The sequence below is a fragment of the Zea mays genome, chromosome 8 (genome assembly GCF_902167145.1).
Source record: "Zea mays cultivar B73 chromosome 8, Zm-B73-REFERENCE-NAM-5.0, whole genome shotgun sequence".
NCBI lineage: Eukaryota > Viridiplantae > Streptophyta > Magnoliopsida > Poales > Poaceae > Zea > Zea mays.
In genome coordinates, this window is record NC_050103.1 from 146,839,066 (window position 1) to 146,856,249 (window position 17,184).

General features: G+C 43.1%; 1 protein-coding gene across 1 annotated transcript; it reads left to right on the forward strand.

The window, feature by feature from the left end:
* The first annotated feature begins 9,154 nt into the window (after positions 1 to 9,154).
* LOC100276534 (EAG1b) lies at positions 9,155 to 9,812 on the forward strand. The gene has a single exon (NM_001362521.1). It carries the CDS (start codon positions 9,196 to 9,198, stop codon positions 9,673 to 9,675), a length of 480 nt encoding a protein of 159 aa, NP_001349450.1. The 5' UTR covers positions 9,155 to 9,195; the 3' UTR covers positions 9,676 to 9,812.
* The last annotated feature ends 7,372 nt before the right edge of the window (positions 9,813 to 17,184 follow it).

Below are 17,184 nucleotides of genomic sequence, written 5' to 3' on the forward strand. Positions count from 1 at the left end.
GATACCAAATCTGCTCAAACGAGACAAACCTACAAAGGTGGCGAACAACTTTAAGAGTTGGTCCACAACTCGGGACATATCATCATAGTGGGGCTGAAGCAGCCCGATATACGCAGCGAAGCAAATCAGCGGTCCAACAGCCACAGGCAAGGTTGGGAACAGTCATAACTCTTACCCGATCTCCTTTTTCTGAAAAAAAAACAACAAATAAGCAAGGTTGAGTACAAACGTACTCAGCAGCCCACCTTCACCCGTGGAATGGGGAAATCAGATATAATGCATGGAATATGTAGAGCTCAGGATATTTGCAGAAACAGCAATATTTTATGCAGGGTTGTTTTGAAAAACATTTTGTATTTTGCAAAGTGCATCCTCTCCAAAAGGAGCAGGAAGTTTTTCAATATTAGAACAAAATCCCCTGGACTAAACCATCCAGGTATCTCAGCAGTTTCCCACTGGTTTTCCTTTTCAAAAACAGCTACTGGACTTCCCGTCCACCATAGCTCACGGCTCAACCGCCGAACCTTTTTAGAAACCACTTTTCTCAAAAGCATCTCTTTTTTTGGAAAACAAAACATTAATTGCCATACCATACCAGACTCGTCCATTCCTGTGGACACAGACTATTCGAATAGGTTTTCAAACTCTGCGCAGAGGTGTACACTTTACCCACTAGTCCGGCTCTGCGATCTCATGATCAATGAGATCCGAATCCGAATCTCTTTCTTTCCCCGCACGTCCTAACCTTAACAGTTATCCGGAAGGAGTCAGGCCACCACCATGTCCAAACCGGACAAAACTTTCCCCCTCCTTATCCTCCCGGTGCTCCCCAGCCTTCATAACCCTAGGGTTGGACCGTACGAGTTCAGATTGAGTGACTGCCCACACAGTCTCGAGTGGTTGTACTTATCATGAGTACAGGTAGTGAAAGATGACAAACCGGTCCTTATACGAGGGGACAATCCTTCTGCTCACGCCTAAACCAGCTGAGCCATCACCTTAGGCCCTCCCCTAAACCAGGGAGTCCCTGATTATCCCTACTCAAAGGTGATAAGGGTGAAAACCCTTCATCATACACATTTTGAAAAACATTTTCTTTTGAAAACTCACACCTTTCCTCAAATCCTTTGTAACAAATATATCAGGGATTGATTGCGGCAAGCGGCTGGGTGGCCATAATAACTTGTCTTAAAATCATATCATGCATAAAATAACAGGCTGAGGGTTGTGGTTGTAAAACATAGGTAATTTATGCATCAAAGGGATCCAGTGAGCTTGCCGTGCTTATTCGGCGAAGGGGGAAGGGGAGCTCGCGGAACTGGCTTCTGGCTCCACCGCCTAGAGTAGACTTGCAGATCTGGCCTCCACGAGACGGCATGAACGCTCCGATAACTATGCAACATGAACAAGCAAACATACAAACCAGCAAGTATACCAACAAATATTTACTATAGTGGTCAGAAAAGCGATATATGGATGGGTAGAGTCTTGAGTAGAATCTGTGTCATGTGGTGTTGTGATATTACTGGTGGTGGAGCGGAGGTGCTTACCAGGAGGGTGGACTAGAGGCGAAGCGACACTATGCGTGTAGCCGGCAGAGCGGAGTAACTGAGTGGGTGGGGTGTTTGCCTTGGTTGAGGGTGTTGAGTGTGTGTGGAGAGGGAGAGGGTAGTTGGGTGTATTTATAGCTGGGTGTATGTGGTGTAGCACAGTGAAGTTCACTGTTGGTGAGAATAGTGACGAATGAATCGTCTGACTTAGTATGAACAAGAGAGTTATAGGCAGAATATGAGACAAGAGTATTTTGGGAGTCTTCTGGAATATGAACCATGCTTAAGAGATGACATGGTTGGATAGGGAATAGTTTGATAAGAATTTAGAAACAAGAATTATTGGAATCTGAGTTTGGAAGCCTGGTTCGAAGGAATCTCAAAGTCAAGCGTGCTCAACTTGGGGAAACCTGGGATGGGTGACCAGATGGGAAGTTCCCACTGGAAGGAAAACCACAGTCACCGGAGTTCGTATGATTGGAACATGGGTCTGGCTGGTCTTAGGTGGACTGGACAGCATGATGGATGAGTAGTTGAAATTTGGGATGACTAGATGACCGATGAATAGTAACGATGATTAGTAACGATGAATAGTGGCGATGGAAAAGAAATTATAGATATCATCGATGAATAGTAACGATGATGAATAGTAATGATAAATAGTAACGATGATGAATAGTGTATGTGAATAGTAACGATGAATAGTAATGGTGAATAGTAATGGTGAATAGTGATAGTGAATAGTCGTATGAACGAACGATGAACGATGAATAGGAACTATGAACGAACGGACGAACGATCGAATGATCGGACGAACGAACGATCGGAATTTCGGCAGCATAACAGCAGGAAAAGATTATTTGGATGAACGAACGGACGAACGATCGAATGATCGTACGAACGAACGATCGGAATTTCGGCAGCATAACGGCAGGACAAAGATTATCTGGAAGAACGATGAATATGGACTATGAACGAACGATGAACGATGAATAGGGACTATGAACGAACGATGAACGATCGAATGATCGAACGAACGAACGATCGGAATTTCGGCAGCATAACGGCAGGACAAAGATTATCTGGAAGAACGATGAATAGGGACTATGAACGAACGATGAACGATGAATAGGAACTATGAACGAACGATGAACGATCGAATGAACGAACGATCGGAATTTCGGCAGCATAACGGTAGGAAAAAGATTATTTGGACGAACGAACGGACGAACGATCGAACGATTGGACGAACGGACGAACGAACAAACTAAGAACAGGGGACGAACGATCGAAGAACGATCGAACGATCCTTGTGCTAGTGTGTGCTTGTGTGGAACATGGAGTGGGTGTGTGTGTGGGGGGGAGAGAGTTGCCATGAAATGGCTTGGGGTGGGATGAGAGGAGGCCCTTGCCCCTCTATTTATAGCCATGGTGGGGGGATTAGGGGGAGGGATGAGAGGATTAGTGGGAGGATGAGATGATTAGCGGGAGGTTAGCATGTATTTGTCTTGTATAAGTGAGATTAGCTTGTAGAGCTCACCGTATGACACTGGAGGCATACGTATACGTATGAGCATGAGGGAAGTTATGAAGAAAATATTTATAGGGACTTGAAAAAATGATTCTGAAGGTATTTCTCAAGAGGAAGATACTTGGAGATATATCGGTGGAATATTTGGACAGTATTTCTGGAAAGAACTTGAAGGGGGATCACTAGGGAAATATCTGGGCAGTATTTCTGGAAACAATTTGAGGGGGATCACTGGGGAAATATTTGTAGGATATTTTGAGGTGGATTTTAGAGAGAATGTAGACCACTGTAATTTATTTGTTGATATCAACTTGCAAACAAACATTTTGAAATGAAATTTGAAATTCATTTTGAATTTAGAGCGAGTTTGAGAAAATTTCAGGATTTGAATTTTTGGGATGCTACAGGCTTCCACTCCACTCTAACGGTATCATCTATCCTTCGTCGCTACTCCGCTCACTATCAATTGGTATAATCTTCACTCTTATCTACTTGTACCAATGGGGAGAAAGTAAACAAGGGCTCTCAAAAGTCTCCGTTTTTGGCGATTAATGCAAAGGGGGATTAAATATTAAGCCCAACGTAAAAGGACCGCACCACCATCATTTTTAAAACTTTTCGAAATGAAAGATGTAATTGGTATTTACAAATGTTTGTTTTTCAATTGGTATCTTGTAATAGAAATTTATTCAATTGGTATACTTTCAAAATTGATATCTATTAAAACTCTCTTGAAAACTAAGAGGAGAATTTCATTCAGGGGGAGTTTTGTTTAGTCAAAGGAAAAGCATTTGAAACAGGGGGAGAAATTTAAAATCTTGAAAATGCTTCTTGCAATCTTATTCATATACCTTTGACTATTTGCAAAAGACTTTGAAAAGATTTTCCAAAAAGATTTGCAAAAACAAAACAATAGGTGCAAATGTGGTCCAAAATGTTAAATAAAAGAAAGCAATCCATTCATATCTAATGAGATTATCAATTGGTTTAAACTCTAAGTAACCTATGCACTTACCTTATGCAAACTAGTTCATTTCTGCACTTTATATATTTTGCTTTGGTTTGTGTTGGCATTAATCACCAAAAAGGGGGAGATTGAAAGGGAAATAGGGTTAACCTTTTCCACAATAATTTTGGTGGTTGAATGCCCAACACAAATATATGGACTAACTAGTTTGCTCTAGAATACATGTTCTACAGGTGCATAAAGGTTCAACACAAACCAATAAATATACAAGTTAGGGATCCAAATTCAAAGGAGCAAAGAAACCAAGTGTGTTGTGGATTGGCGCACCGGACTGTCCGGTGTGCCACCGGACAGTGTCTGGTGCACCAGCTCCGTACAGGGCTGAACCAGCCACTCTCAGGTTTCTTCAGGCGCTCTCCGCTATAATTCACCGGACTGTCTGGTGTGCCACCGGACTGTCCGGTGCACCAGCGGAGTAACGACTATCCAGTGCAACGGTCGACTGCAACGGCACCTAACGAGCGCTACAGTGCGCGGCAGAGTCAGAGCGCAGAGTTAGAGCGCATCGGACAATGAATAGGAGGTGTCCGGTGTCACAAGAAGACAACGACGCCAACGATCAACTGCTCCAAAACCCTAACGGTTAGGTGACATGGCGGCACACCGGACAGTGTCCGGTGCGCTCATCGACAGCAGCCATCCCCAACGGCCATTTGGTGGTTGAGGGCTATAAATACCCCCCAACCACCACAACACCAAGCACCCAAGCATTCTGAACATTGCATTCAATACAAGAACAATAACCTCCACTTTAAGACACAATCAAAGCGATCGATCCACTCAAAGTCCCCGAATCAACTCTAGTGCATTAGGACTTGTGAGAGAATTTCTTGTGTCCATTTGTTACTCTTGTTTGCTTGGCTTGGCCTTCTTTTTCTTTTCAATTATTACTCTATAGTGCTTTGTAAGCAAGGCAAGAGACACCAATTGTGTGGTGTTCCTTGCAGGGTCTAAGTGACCCGTGAGATTAAGGAAGAAGGCTCACTCGGTCTAAGTGACCGTTTGAGAGAGGGAAAGGGTTGAAAGAGATCCGGTCTTTGTGACCACCTCAACGGAGACTAGGTTCTTTAGAACCAAACCTTGGTAAAACAAATCACCGTGTTCATTCGCTTTACTTCTTGTTTGATTTGTTTTCCCCCTCTCTCCCGGACTCGAATTTGTTTCTAACGCTAACCCCGACTTGTAGTTTGTGCTTAAGTTTATAAATTTCAGATTTCGCATATTCACCCCCTCTAGGCGACTTTCAAGGTAACATTCGAGTCATGGGTATTCATGTTTCTTAGTGAAGCAGGGCTGTGAATTTCCTAGGTGTGAAGAAGATGACCTAGCGCCATCGCGGACCATCCGTCCCAAAGCGCAGACCGTGCACACAACACACAGGGAAGAAGCCGCTTCTGTCTCCAGGTCACAGACCATCCGGCCTAGAGCCGCGGATAGTCCACGCCTCTGCAGCAAGCACTGCCATGTGACTCGACGACCCGTTGCGGACCACCGTGTCGTCCACCTCACAGAGCCGAACCAAAGGTATTGCTCATCACGAGAAGGCCCTAGGGTTCATTGATGTTTGTTCCCAAATAGGTGGTGGCCATCATAGAGATGGTGTTCCACCTTGAGGATAACCATCTTAGGTACATAGAGTATTCATCCCCTTGACTGTAAGGTTTCCTTTCATGACCACATTCATGATAGTGTTATTTGTCTTACATCTTATTTACTATCTCGCTCCCCAAGGCCTCGACCCTCCGTGGGAAAAACCTAGGGATCATCCCAAGGTTCGAACTCACTATGAGGGTGACCTAGGGATCGTTAGTGTTTAGTCAAAAAAGGCACCATCACACTTTGACGACTTCGCTGGGGATGAAATTCAGATCTATCAAATATGATCCATTAGATTAGATCTATTAAATTAGACCTATTAGATCGACTGCAATGGCCAATCCCAAAGATCACAACAACGTTGCTCCAGACATCAGCACAAGGCTGACTAACTCGTCGGTCGCTGAGGATGAGAAAATGATTTCAAGTAAATGGTTCATTTTATTAGTACAACCAATACTCGAACTTATGCATCATTGAGTTGGCTATTATGTGCTTCTCTCATCTGAGCAAATTCTATATTTTAATGAACATCATTGCCCTCAGTGATTGATATGGCCGATGAATCCTTTCTAGTCATGGTGCAAAGCTTGTGTCCCCATCCAAAAGGTAGGTCCGACACTCGGGGGGCAAGCACGATCGGATACCCGATCATGGTCATCTATCCTGCATATGCTAGACAGTTCGGGTACTAAGGCTGGACAGTCTGGCGCAGGAGCAAACAGTCCGACCATGAAGGTCAGATGGTCCACAGACAACTAGAAGCAACAACGATCTCAGACCGTCAGACCACAATGTCCTAAGATAGGTACTAGGAAGTAAAACAATTCCAGGACGTCTGTCCGACACAGAAGAGTCGACCCTACTTTTGATCAGTTACTTGCTAAAAATATGAAAAGGTCGTTCCACACGGGCGACTAGCAAAATAATCACAGTCAAAAAAGCGATTTGTGCAAAAAAGAGGCCGACTAAACCGACCCAATAAGTGGTGCAACCAAGATCGCCTGGTCATCCTCTTCCAGGGATGTCATGGTGTTATCCAGTCTGTCCATCGTCGATGTGTTGTCCTACTGAAATGTGGGGTGGTACAGTGATGAATCCATATTACTGGTCCAATCCGTTTACTTATTCGGGTTGGAGGGCACCATAGGTTTTTGCTTATTGACATGTTGATCAGGCAGATAACGCCGAAGAGGATGCAATCCGAAACGACCTCTATGCATCAAAGTTTTATTAAATATTTATATTATCTGATCACAAGAGCTGATGACTTGCATCGATATGAGTCATTTCTTTGGGAACAAAATAACTCATGAGATCTATTGTTTCCTAAGCGCGTTGGTGCCTTTGGTTCACCGAGCTCCACCAAAAGGCACAAGGCTTGTGTTGAACACCAAAAGTGGCGGATGGTCCTTATCTCGTGCGTGGTTATCTATCTAATCACGTGGGATTTGTTGGCTATCGCCTAGGAATGGGTTCAGACCTCCCCTATATATATGAAGGGGTATGTCCGATTGAGAACCCCAGAACACATTTCAATCAAACCTACCTACTTTATTTACCTTTCCTGCCCTAGGACTAGATGTAATGTAGCTTTAGTTGTAGCCTTCCGCATATCCACCTACACCCCTATTCGACTCTACGTCGTCTAGATCCGTCCTGGTGTGGCCTGCCGACCCCAAGACGACCCAAGGATCTTACCCCTCCCGAGGGGCAAGATGACTTCGTCTACTTCACTTAAGATTTCTTCCTCGAATTGATCTCTTAATTCCTAGGCGACTCTACGTCGTCTGGGGACGCCCTAGGTGACTTGCTGACCCGGAGCACCCTAAGGTCTCTTCCCTAGGGGGCGAGATCTAGGTCCTATGAGGAGAAGAAGACGACCATGCGCCATCCCAGACCGTCCAGCCCAGAGCGCAGATCGTCCGTACAGCGTGCAGGGAAGAAGCCGCTTCTGTCGCCAGGTCGCGGACCATCCAACCTAGAGCCACGGGCAGTCCGCGCAATCGCAGCAAGCACCGCCAGGCAACCCAGCGACGCGTCGCGGACCGCCGCGCCATCCACCTCGCACAACCGAACCCAAGGTATTGCTCATCACGAGAAGACCCTAGGGTTCGTTACTGTTTGGTCCCACATAGGTGGTGGCCATCATAGAGGTGGTATTACACCTTCATGATAACCATCTTAGGTACATCAAGTGATAATCCCCTTGTCTATAAGGATTCCTTTGAAGACCACATTCAAGATAATGTTATTTGTCTTACATCTTATTTGTTATCTCCCTCCCCATGGTCTCGACCCACCGTGGGCAAAACCTAGGGATCATCCCCAAGGTCCGAACTCACTACGAGGACGACCTAGGAATCATGTCACTTTTGTAGCATTTGTCTAGCGTTGCTCATTCAAAACTTCCCCGTCGGATTCATGGGTTTTTTATTCTGGTAAAATTTCGATAAAAACGAGAAATTTCAATTAAAATCGGTAACTGAACAAAACAGTCGTAAAAATGGTACACCGATTTTGATACCGATTATGTTTCCTAATAATATTGTTACCGGTGAATCTGATCGAGAAAAACTAAAATGATTTTCAAAATTCTAAAAAATTCTGAAATCGTTTTCATCCCTACCTTCACCTGTCTCTCCAACGGATTCTGGAATGGCAGCGTCGCCTATCAGAGTATAATTTCTTCCCCAAGAGCAACTGGCCACTGAACCCAACAGCAGAACGAGGGCTTTCCCTTCCAAAGGTGAACCTGTTTCGGAGCAACTAGCTACCGCAAAGAAGTTGGAGCAAAAAAACGGGGATGACGACTTAGGGGACTTCCAGGCTGCTTAGGTGATATACCGTGTATCATGTACATACAGAATGTTACTTAGACCACATTTTCATTTTTGGTCTATCTTCTTGCGACACTCAGGGTCTGTATGGGAACACAATATTTTCTTAGTTATAATACCGTAGCATTTGCGCATACTATAGTATTTTAGATCAAATGTAGTTTGATAGGACATACAGAACTTTGTATTTTTAAACTATTGTTTGCTAATACCACACTATTTTTGGGGGGTTAAAAAATCTTTGGTCTTGACCAAAGTTTTTTGTTTGCATGCAGCTACAGTTTTCTTTTCTCTTACATTACAACTAAAATACTATGTCTCTAAACAGGTGTTGAATTGGACTGACGTAAAATATACATAGTTATATCACGATATACATTAAACTGCGCGGTATTATAAGCTGCGGTTTTAAGAAACAAAGTTACTAAATAGGCCCACAGTGTTCCTGTAAGCTTCCTTTTCATGACCTACAACACACTATCTAGCTAGTCAGTCAAAGTCGATTGCACAGATTCACACGATCACGGGCTTGGGAATGAACAATGGATGAATTTAGCCGCCGCTGTTACTCTCGTGTTATTAATTATCTGTGTGAAGAAAACGAAGGGACACAGCCACCAACCGTGGCAACACAGGGGAATCAATGAATGCATGCACTCCACTGGACCGTTCGTTCCATTCCAGCGCTTGACACTGGCTAGAACGCCATCGACCACGCTCCGCACTCTATATATAGAGGGAAGGCCTCCACTCTCCTTTGCGGGAGATACCAGTAAACGGCGACGAAGGCAATCCTCTATTAAGAAGAGGACTGATCGAGTGAGAGAGATGGACGGCGGCAAGGGTAGCGGTATTGGTGGCAATGTCGGAGGAGGAGGCGGTGATGGCAAGATCGGCGGCGGCGCTGTCAAGGGAGGAGGCTCCAACTCCGTGGGAGGCGCAGGCTCTATCAACTCAGGTGGCGGCGTTGCGGGACATGGTGATGGTGCAGGGAAGTCGGGCTCTGGCGGCGATGGCATGATGAAGGCTCCCGGCGGCGGCGGTTGCTACATCCCCCGCTCCGACTTCGAGGCCAACCCGAAGGAGTTCTTCCAGGGCCTCCACCAGCAGGGAGGAGGAGGCAAAAAGTAGATCTATCGAGCTAGATGCTAGCTAGCTAGCTGCTTGTTGCATGGCAAGCTAGCATGGGATTTGTGATCCTGAATGAATGTATGGATCGTCGTCAGTCTTCTTAGCCTCTAAATAAAATGTTAAGCTGATTGATCGTTTCTGGGTATCATTTGCTCGCATGTTTATCGATACAAGTTTATTATATATCATTATCAGGCCATTTAAAACACTTTTGGAGAAGCCTAAGGATAAATCTCTTATCCTGCTATTTAAAACACTGGTTCATTGAGTTAGTGCCAGAAAAAAAATCTTACCGCCATTGTTTTCTTGCTTGATAATTCAGCTACTAGGAGCTCATTGAGTTGGGTTATTGGATGGTCTAGTGCTTGTACATATGTCTCGTGTGCTCTGTTAATCAGTTTAGTGATGAGAAACCAGTGTAGGAGACTAGCACACCTGCAAGAATGTTGAGATCTGTTCCATTAGGCAGAGATCAAAAAAGCTCTCATTGACCACATTTTATTTCCCGGTTTTGATGCTGGCCATATACATATGGAAATAATACCTTCAATTTCATCCCGTTGTCCTGATTGCTATTCTTATAGGCATCTTGTATAGCTCACCTTGTAATGCCTGATTCTCAACATTTCAGTGATATGTAGTATCGAACAGCTACAATCCAATCTGACCCAACTACTGTTGTTTTAGTTCCATACACAGAATCAATGCAGCTTATTGTTTCGAAATTATATATAATGTGTTGTTAACTGAATGATCTTGAAAGGCATGACCTGTTAACTGAGTGACCCTTCTATTCTAAAAAGCAAATGATCTGAATGACATGTGATGTTAATTGAATTGTCTTTTTTAAGTGAATGACATTTCAGTATAAGGTTCATTTTTCTTATATAGTACTGCTACTGTTATTTAATACTATTACCGGCATCATTGGAAAACTTGTTCTTTTTTCCACCTCGACCATAATTGGTGTTTATAACTGATGGCTTGTATTCACAAAAAAATAACTGATGGCTTTTAGAAGTTTATAACTGATTTCACCATTGTTTTGATAATGCAGGTGTTTGATATCACAAAAACATCTCATTGTGTAAGAAGGATAGGTCTTATTCTTATACTCATCTAGTTTCTGTGTTCTTGGGTCTCCTGGTATTCAAGAGTGAATAATGCATAATTTCTGTATGAATCTTTATATGGGTTGATTATATGTAAGTTAAGATCGAAGTAAATATGTGATTTTGTAAGTTGTTTTGAACATATGGGCTGATGTTTAGAATATGTGGTCAACCGGCCGATGGCGCTGATTTGAATATTTGGTTAATCAGTGTTTGATTTTTAGTCCAAACAACAGCAGTGAAAACATGTTGCCTGAACAACAATCGTCTGCTTCCAAACTGCGACAGGGGAGGGGAAAAGGGTCCCAAACAGCGATAGGGGAGGGGGAAAAGCCAATTAAATCCTCATGGGGGGCTTCCCTTACGTGGGCTATTAGCCCCATGATGCCAAATGATGCCTTAAGGGCTAGTTTGGAGACCAGAAAATTAGAAGGGATCCATAGAGAAGAAATCTTTCTTATGGACCCTTCTAATTCTCTAGCTACCAAATCAGCTCTAAACTGCCCCAAGACCACCTTCGCCTAGGGATGAAACGGTCGGTAAACGTTAAAATCGTTTCCATTTTCATATTTTTATCGGAAACGGTAATTTCGGGGACAGAAACGATATCGGTATTTCAAAAATATCGAAAACGAAAGTTTGGTGTAGAAAATACACTGGTAACTGTCGAAATCTAAAATATAATTGGTAAACATATCAATATGAAAAATATCTCGATATAAGAAATTCACAATATAATAAAACTGACAAAGATAACAAGTTCACAATTCACAATACATATATATATTATATATTTGGAGCCATGGGTTTCCAAATAGCAAGGGGGAAGCCCTGCCCCAACGGTATCTTTCGGTTCAGCCGCACCAGCTCAAGCAGACCAGTCCTCGGGTGTAACACCCCGTCCAATCCCTGGACCGACGGTACTTACTCCTGGCAGCTCTCTAGGATCATATATTGTCCCCACAGACCAACACGAGTCTTTTGTGCGCACTTTGTCCTCACTCATGCGCACCCGAGAAAACTTCCCGGTCGGTCACCCATCCCAAATTGCTCCAAGCCAAGCACGCTTAACTTGGAGGTTCTTTCGAGATAAGCTTCCGAAAAAGAAGATGCACCTTGTTGGTATGATTACACTATTAATTCTATTAAGCCTTGGGCCAGGACATCCCATCCCAGGGGCTAGGATATCACATCGGGGCCCTGTTTGTTTCAGCTTTTTCCAGCTTCTGGGCACCAGAATCTGCTGCAGGCTGCCAAACGCCCAGCTTTTCAACCCGCTTCTATGAAAATCAATTTAGTCAAAACTGTCTAAAATCAATGTGAACAAAGAATTGGTCGAGTCGTTGCAATAGTAGGAAACGTCACTTTCCACATCCTAAACCTTATGCACTCTTTTGTCTTCCTCCGCATGTAATCTCCATGATACTCAAAATTCTCTTGTAAATGCAATCAACCCTAATTGAGGGTTTTGGTGATTAATGACAAAACAAACTGAGATTCTAACAAGTTTGCTCCTAGCATGTACACAGAAATTCTACAGACAGGAGAAGCACAGATCTTACGAGCATAAAAGTATAAAGCACAGCGGATTTAAAATTCCACATCAAATGGCGTGCTCCAAGTGCTAAGAAACAACGGCGGTGCTAAATTTATAATTCTTGAGTCATAGGAATCACCGTGCAATTAAGAGGGATCCGCGACCGTTAAGTAAGTTGTGCAATGAGCCAAGTTCAAAATCTTTTGAAAACATCTTGGAGATCATTTTCCCAGATCATGAATGCCCTTGAGAAAAACAAAATTTACTTCCCACAGACTCCCCTTTTGTTCTCTTCAAAATACTCAAAATTTGGTTTCAGCCCCCAAAACCGGTTCAACCGGTCCTGAAACCGGTTCAACCGGTCCTGAAACCGGTTCAACCGGTTTCGGTACTATTCATCTGCCACCTCTGCTCTGACCTGTCTGACAGTCAGAGCTGTCAGAAAAGTCGCAGCAGATATTTTTCAGAAACCGGTTGAGCCGAATTTTTTCCCTACTCAGCCGGTTTTGAAACCGGTCGAGTCTCCGGCTGAGTAGCTCAATGGACCGGGATCCCCCTAGTAGAAACCGGTTCAACCAGTCTGAAAACCGGTTCAACCAGTTTTTGCTCCTTTTCTCCCAACGGCTGCCAGCTTTTGGGGGATCCTTTATATACCCCCCTCACGCTCTCTCTCTCATTTACTCCTGCCTCTCCCACGAATTCTTGGCTGACCAACCTTCAAACAAGCGCATTCATTTCACCTTTCACACCCGCAATCGCATCTCCTTCAATCATTTGAAGGACCCTTGGTGTGAGGTGAACTCGATCGAACTCGCTGTCAATTTCATCTCGATTCTCCCATTCTCTTTGTTCTTGAGCTCGTTGCAAACTTAACCGTGTGCGGATTTGTTACTCTTGGAACCTCGTGTTCCTTGACGGTTAGAGGTTGCTTGGGAGTCTCCAAATTTGTGGACGACCCCAAGAAGTTTGTATCACCCGCTCTTTGAGCTGATTTGAGAAGTGATTGCCTTGACCTTTGTGGTCGGCTTGTGGAGGATTAGGGTTGGAAAAGACCCGGCCCTTTGTGGGTTCCTCAACGAGGAGTAGGACACCTTTGTGGTGGTTGCCGAACCTCGGGTTATATCGCTTGTTCTTGTGTGTTCTTATCAAGGGCTTTATATTCGGTGGTTGGTTCATATTATTCATTCGAGTAGTTTTTGTGTAGGGCAAGTCTTTAGCTATATTCTTCACTACTTCGTATTTGTTCAACAGATTATCTAATTTAAGTTGAGCAGGTTCAAACTTGTTCAGTTGTAATTAAAATCGACTGAACCGGTTTGCACCAGTGCAACTTTAATTTAACCTATCTCGAAGTTTTAGTGAAAATTTTCAGGTGTAGCCTATTCACCCCCCTCTAGGCTACTTTCAATTGGTATCAAAGCTTCGTGCCTCGTTTTACGCTTAACCGCGTGAGGAAACGATCATGTCTACACAACGGGACCATGTGGATCCTCTCCTCGAGGAAATCCCCGTCACATCTTCCGGTGAGGAAGTGGACCCCAAGGTCCTCGACCTCGCCATGAAGATTGCCGAGAGAATGTTCCTCAAAATGAAAGAGGAAGATGCTAAGAAAAAGGCCGAAGAAGAAGAATCAAGAAGAAAGGCCGAAGAAGATAAAGGTAAGGGAACATTTGATTATAATGACGATCTAGTGGATCTTTTGGTGTCTAAGGTATTGAGCAAGGTAAGTCTCAACACTGAAGGATCATCTACCAAAAGCAAAGGTAATGAATTTAGCAAAGTTCAATTCGATTACTCTAGAAATTATATTCCCAACTTCTCTTCCGCCCCACTTGGAAAGTTACCAACTCTTAGTGAGTTGAACTATGATGAGTGGGCCGACAAGATGAAGTCGCATTTAATCGGTGTGCATCCTAGTCTTTGGGAGATTGTTAATGTAGGTATGTATAAGCCCGCCCAAGGAGAAGAGATGACCCCGGAAATGATGCAAGAGGTTCATCGAAATGCTCAAGCAGTGAGCATAATTAAAGGAAGTCTTTGTCCAGAAGAATACCGGAAAGTTCAAGGAAGAGAAGATGCCCGTGACATTTGGAATATTCTTAAAATGTCACATGAAGGAGATCCCAAAGCTAAAAGACATAGAGTTGAAGCTTTGGAAAGTGAGCTTGCAAGATATGATTGGACAAAGGGTGAGTCGCTTCAATCACTCTTTGATCGGTTGATGGTGTTGGTCAACAAAATAAGAGTTCTTGGGAGTGAAGATTGGAGTGACTCCAAGGTCACAAGATTGTTCATGAGAGCTTATAAAGAGAAGGATAAGAGTCTTGCAAGGATGATAAGGGATCGTGATGACTATGAGGATATGACGCCTCATCAATTATTTGCAAAAATTCAACAACACGAGTCCGAAGAAGCCCCCATCAAGACAAGAGACTCTCATGCCTTGATCACAAATGAACAAGACAACCTCAAGAAGAACAAAGACCACAAAGCAAAGAAAGTGGTCGAGACCTCAAGTGATGAAGATAGCTCAAGTGATGAAGACACAGCTATGTTCATCAAAACATTCAAGAAATTTGTAAGGAAGAATGACAAGTTCCAAAGGAAAGGAAAGAAGAGGGCATGCTATGAATGTGGCCAAACCGGTCATTTCATAGCGGATTGTCCTAACAAGAAGGAACAAGAAGCCAAGAAGGAATACAAGAAGGACAAGTTTTAAAAGGGAGGCAAGACCAAGGGATACTTCAAGAAGAAGAAGTATGGTCAAGCCCATATTGGTGAAGAATGGAACTCCGATGAAGAGAGTTCTAGCTCCGAGGAAGAGGAAGTGGTGGCAAATGTGGCCATCCAATCTACATCAAGCGCGCAACTCTTCACCAACCTACAAGACGACTCCTACACTCCAACTTGCCTCATGGCAAAGGGAGATAAGGTAACCTTATTTAGTAATGATTTTTCAAAGGATGATGATGATGATCAAATTGCCATGAAAAATAAAATGATTAAAGAATTTGGCTTGAATGGATACAATGTTATCACCAAATTAATGGAAAAGCTAGATAAAAGAAAAGCAACTCTTGATGCTCAAGAAGACTTGCTTATCCTTGAAAAGGAAAGAAACCTAGAGCTTCAAGAGTTGATTCACAATAAAGATGAAATGCTAGATGTCTTGACTAAGGAAGTCTCTTTAGTCAAGATAACTATAGAAAATAAAGATAAAGAAGTAATTAACATGAAAACCTCTATAGCTAATCTTGCAAATGAAAAGAATGCACTTGAATCAAGCATGTTAAGCTTGAATGTTCAAAATCAAGAACTTCAAGTGCAACTTGAAAATTGCAAGAACATCAATGCCTCATCTTTAGTATTTGAATCTAAGTCTAGCTCAAATGATAATTCTTGCAAACATTGTGCCAAATATCATGCTTCTTGTTGTCTAACTAACCATGCAAGGAAGAATAGCCCACAGGTGAAGGTCAAAGAAATTTTGAAAAGATGCTCTAGCAATGATGGGTTAAAGAAAGTTGAACCCAAGTACAAGTCTCTTGAGCCCAACAATGGAAGAAGGGGGCTTGGGTTCAACTCATCCAAGGAAAACCCTAGCACAGTGCATAAGGGGTGGAGATCCCCCAAGTTCATAGAGGGAACCACCCTATATGATGCCTTGGGGAGGATCCACTCCTCAAATGACAAGTCACCTCAGGTAAAGGTTAACTTGAGTTCCACAAAGAGTAAGATGAAGGAAGTGGGATCCTCAAGTGGACAAAAATCTAATGCTCCCATTTCCCACTCATATCTTTGTGATTATATGTTGACTTGGGATTTAGGGAAATTGGTTGTGAAATATGTGGGTGCCTACACTAAACGAAAAGTCATGAAAAGAAGTGTGTGGGTACCCAAGGCTATAACTAACACTGTAGGACCCAATTCAATTTGGGTACCTAAAAGCATAGCTTAAACTTGTTTTGCAGGTCTACTCCTCTGGTGGGTCAAGTTGGGTGCTTGACAGTGGATGTACAAATCACATGACCGGGGAGAAAGACATGTTTCATACATTGCAACTAACTCAAGAAGCACAAGAAATTGTGTTTGGAGATAGTGGCAAGAGTAAGGTGATTGGTATTGGTAAAATTCCTATCTCTGACCAACATTCACTTTCAAATGTTTTATTGGTAGATTCTTTAAGCTATAATTTGTTGTCCGTTTCACAACTTTGTGGAATGGGTTATAATTGTCTATTTTTGGATGTGTATGTGAAGATCCTTAGAAGGGAGGACTCCTTAGTTGCCTTTACCGGTCGCTTGAAGGGCAAGCTTTATCTTGTTGATTTCACAACAAGTAAAGTGACGCCTGAGACTTGTTTAGTGGCAAAGTCCGACAAGGGTTGGCTATGGCATCGCCGGCTAGCCCATGTCGGTATGAGGAATTTGGCCAAACTTCAAAAGGATAATCACATTATTGGACTAACAAATGTTGTATTTGAGAAAGATAGGGTTTGTGGCGCATGCCAAGCAGGAAAGCAACATGGAGTCCCACATCAATCAAAGAATGTGGTCACAACAAAGAGGCCATTGGAGCTTCTTCACATGGACCTCTTCGGACCTGTGGCCTACATTAGCATTGGTGGTAGTAAGTATGGTTTAGTCATTGTTGATGATTTTTCTCGATTCACCTGGGTTTTCTTTTTGAGTGACAAAGGTGAAACTCAAGAAATTTTGAAGAAATTCATGAGGAGAGCTCAAAATGAATTTGAGCTCAAAATCAAGAAAGTGAGAAGTGATAATGGGACGGAATTCAAGAACACAGGTGTCGAAGAATTCTTAGGAGAAGAGGGAATCAAACATGAGTTCTCGGTGCCTT

What these genes read in the sequence shown, in the direction of transcription:
- LOC100276534 (NM_001362521.1), top strand. Translation starts at nt 9,196, where the DNA reads ATGCACTCCACTGGACCGTTCGTTCCATTCCAGCGCTTGACACTGGCT.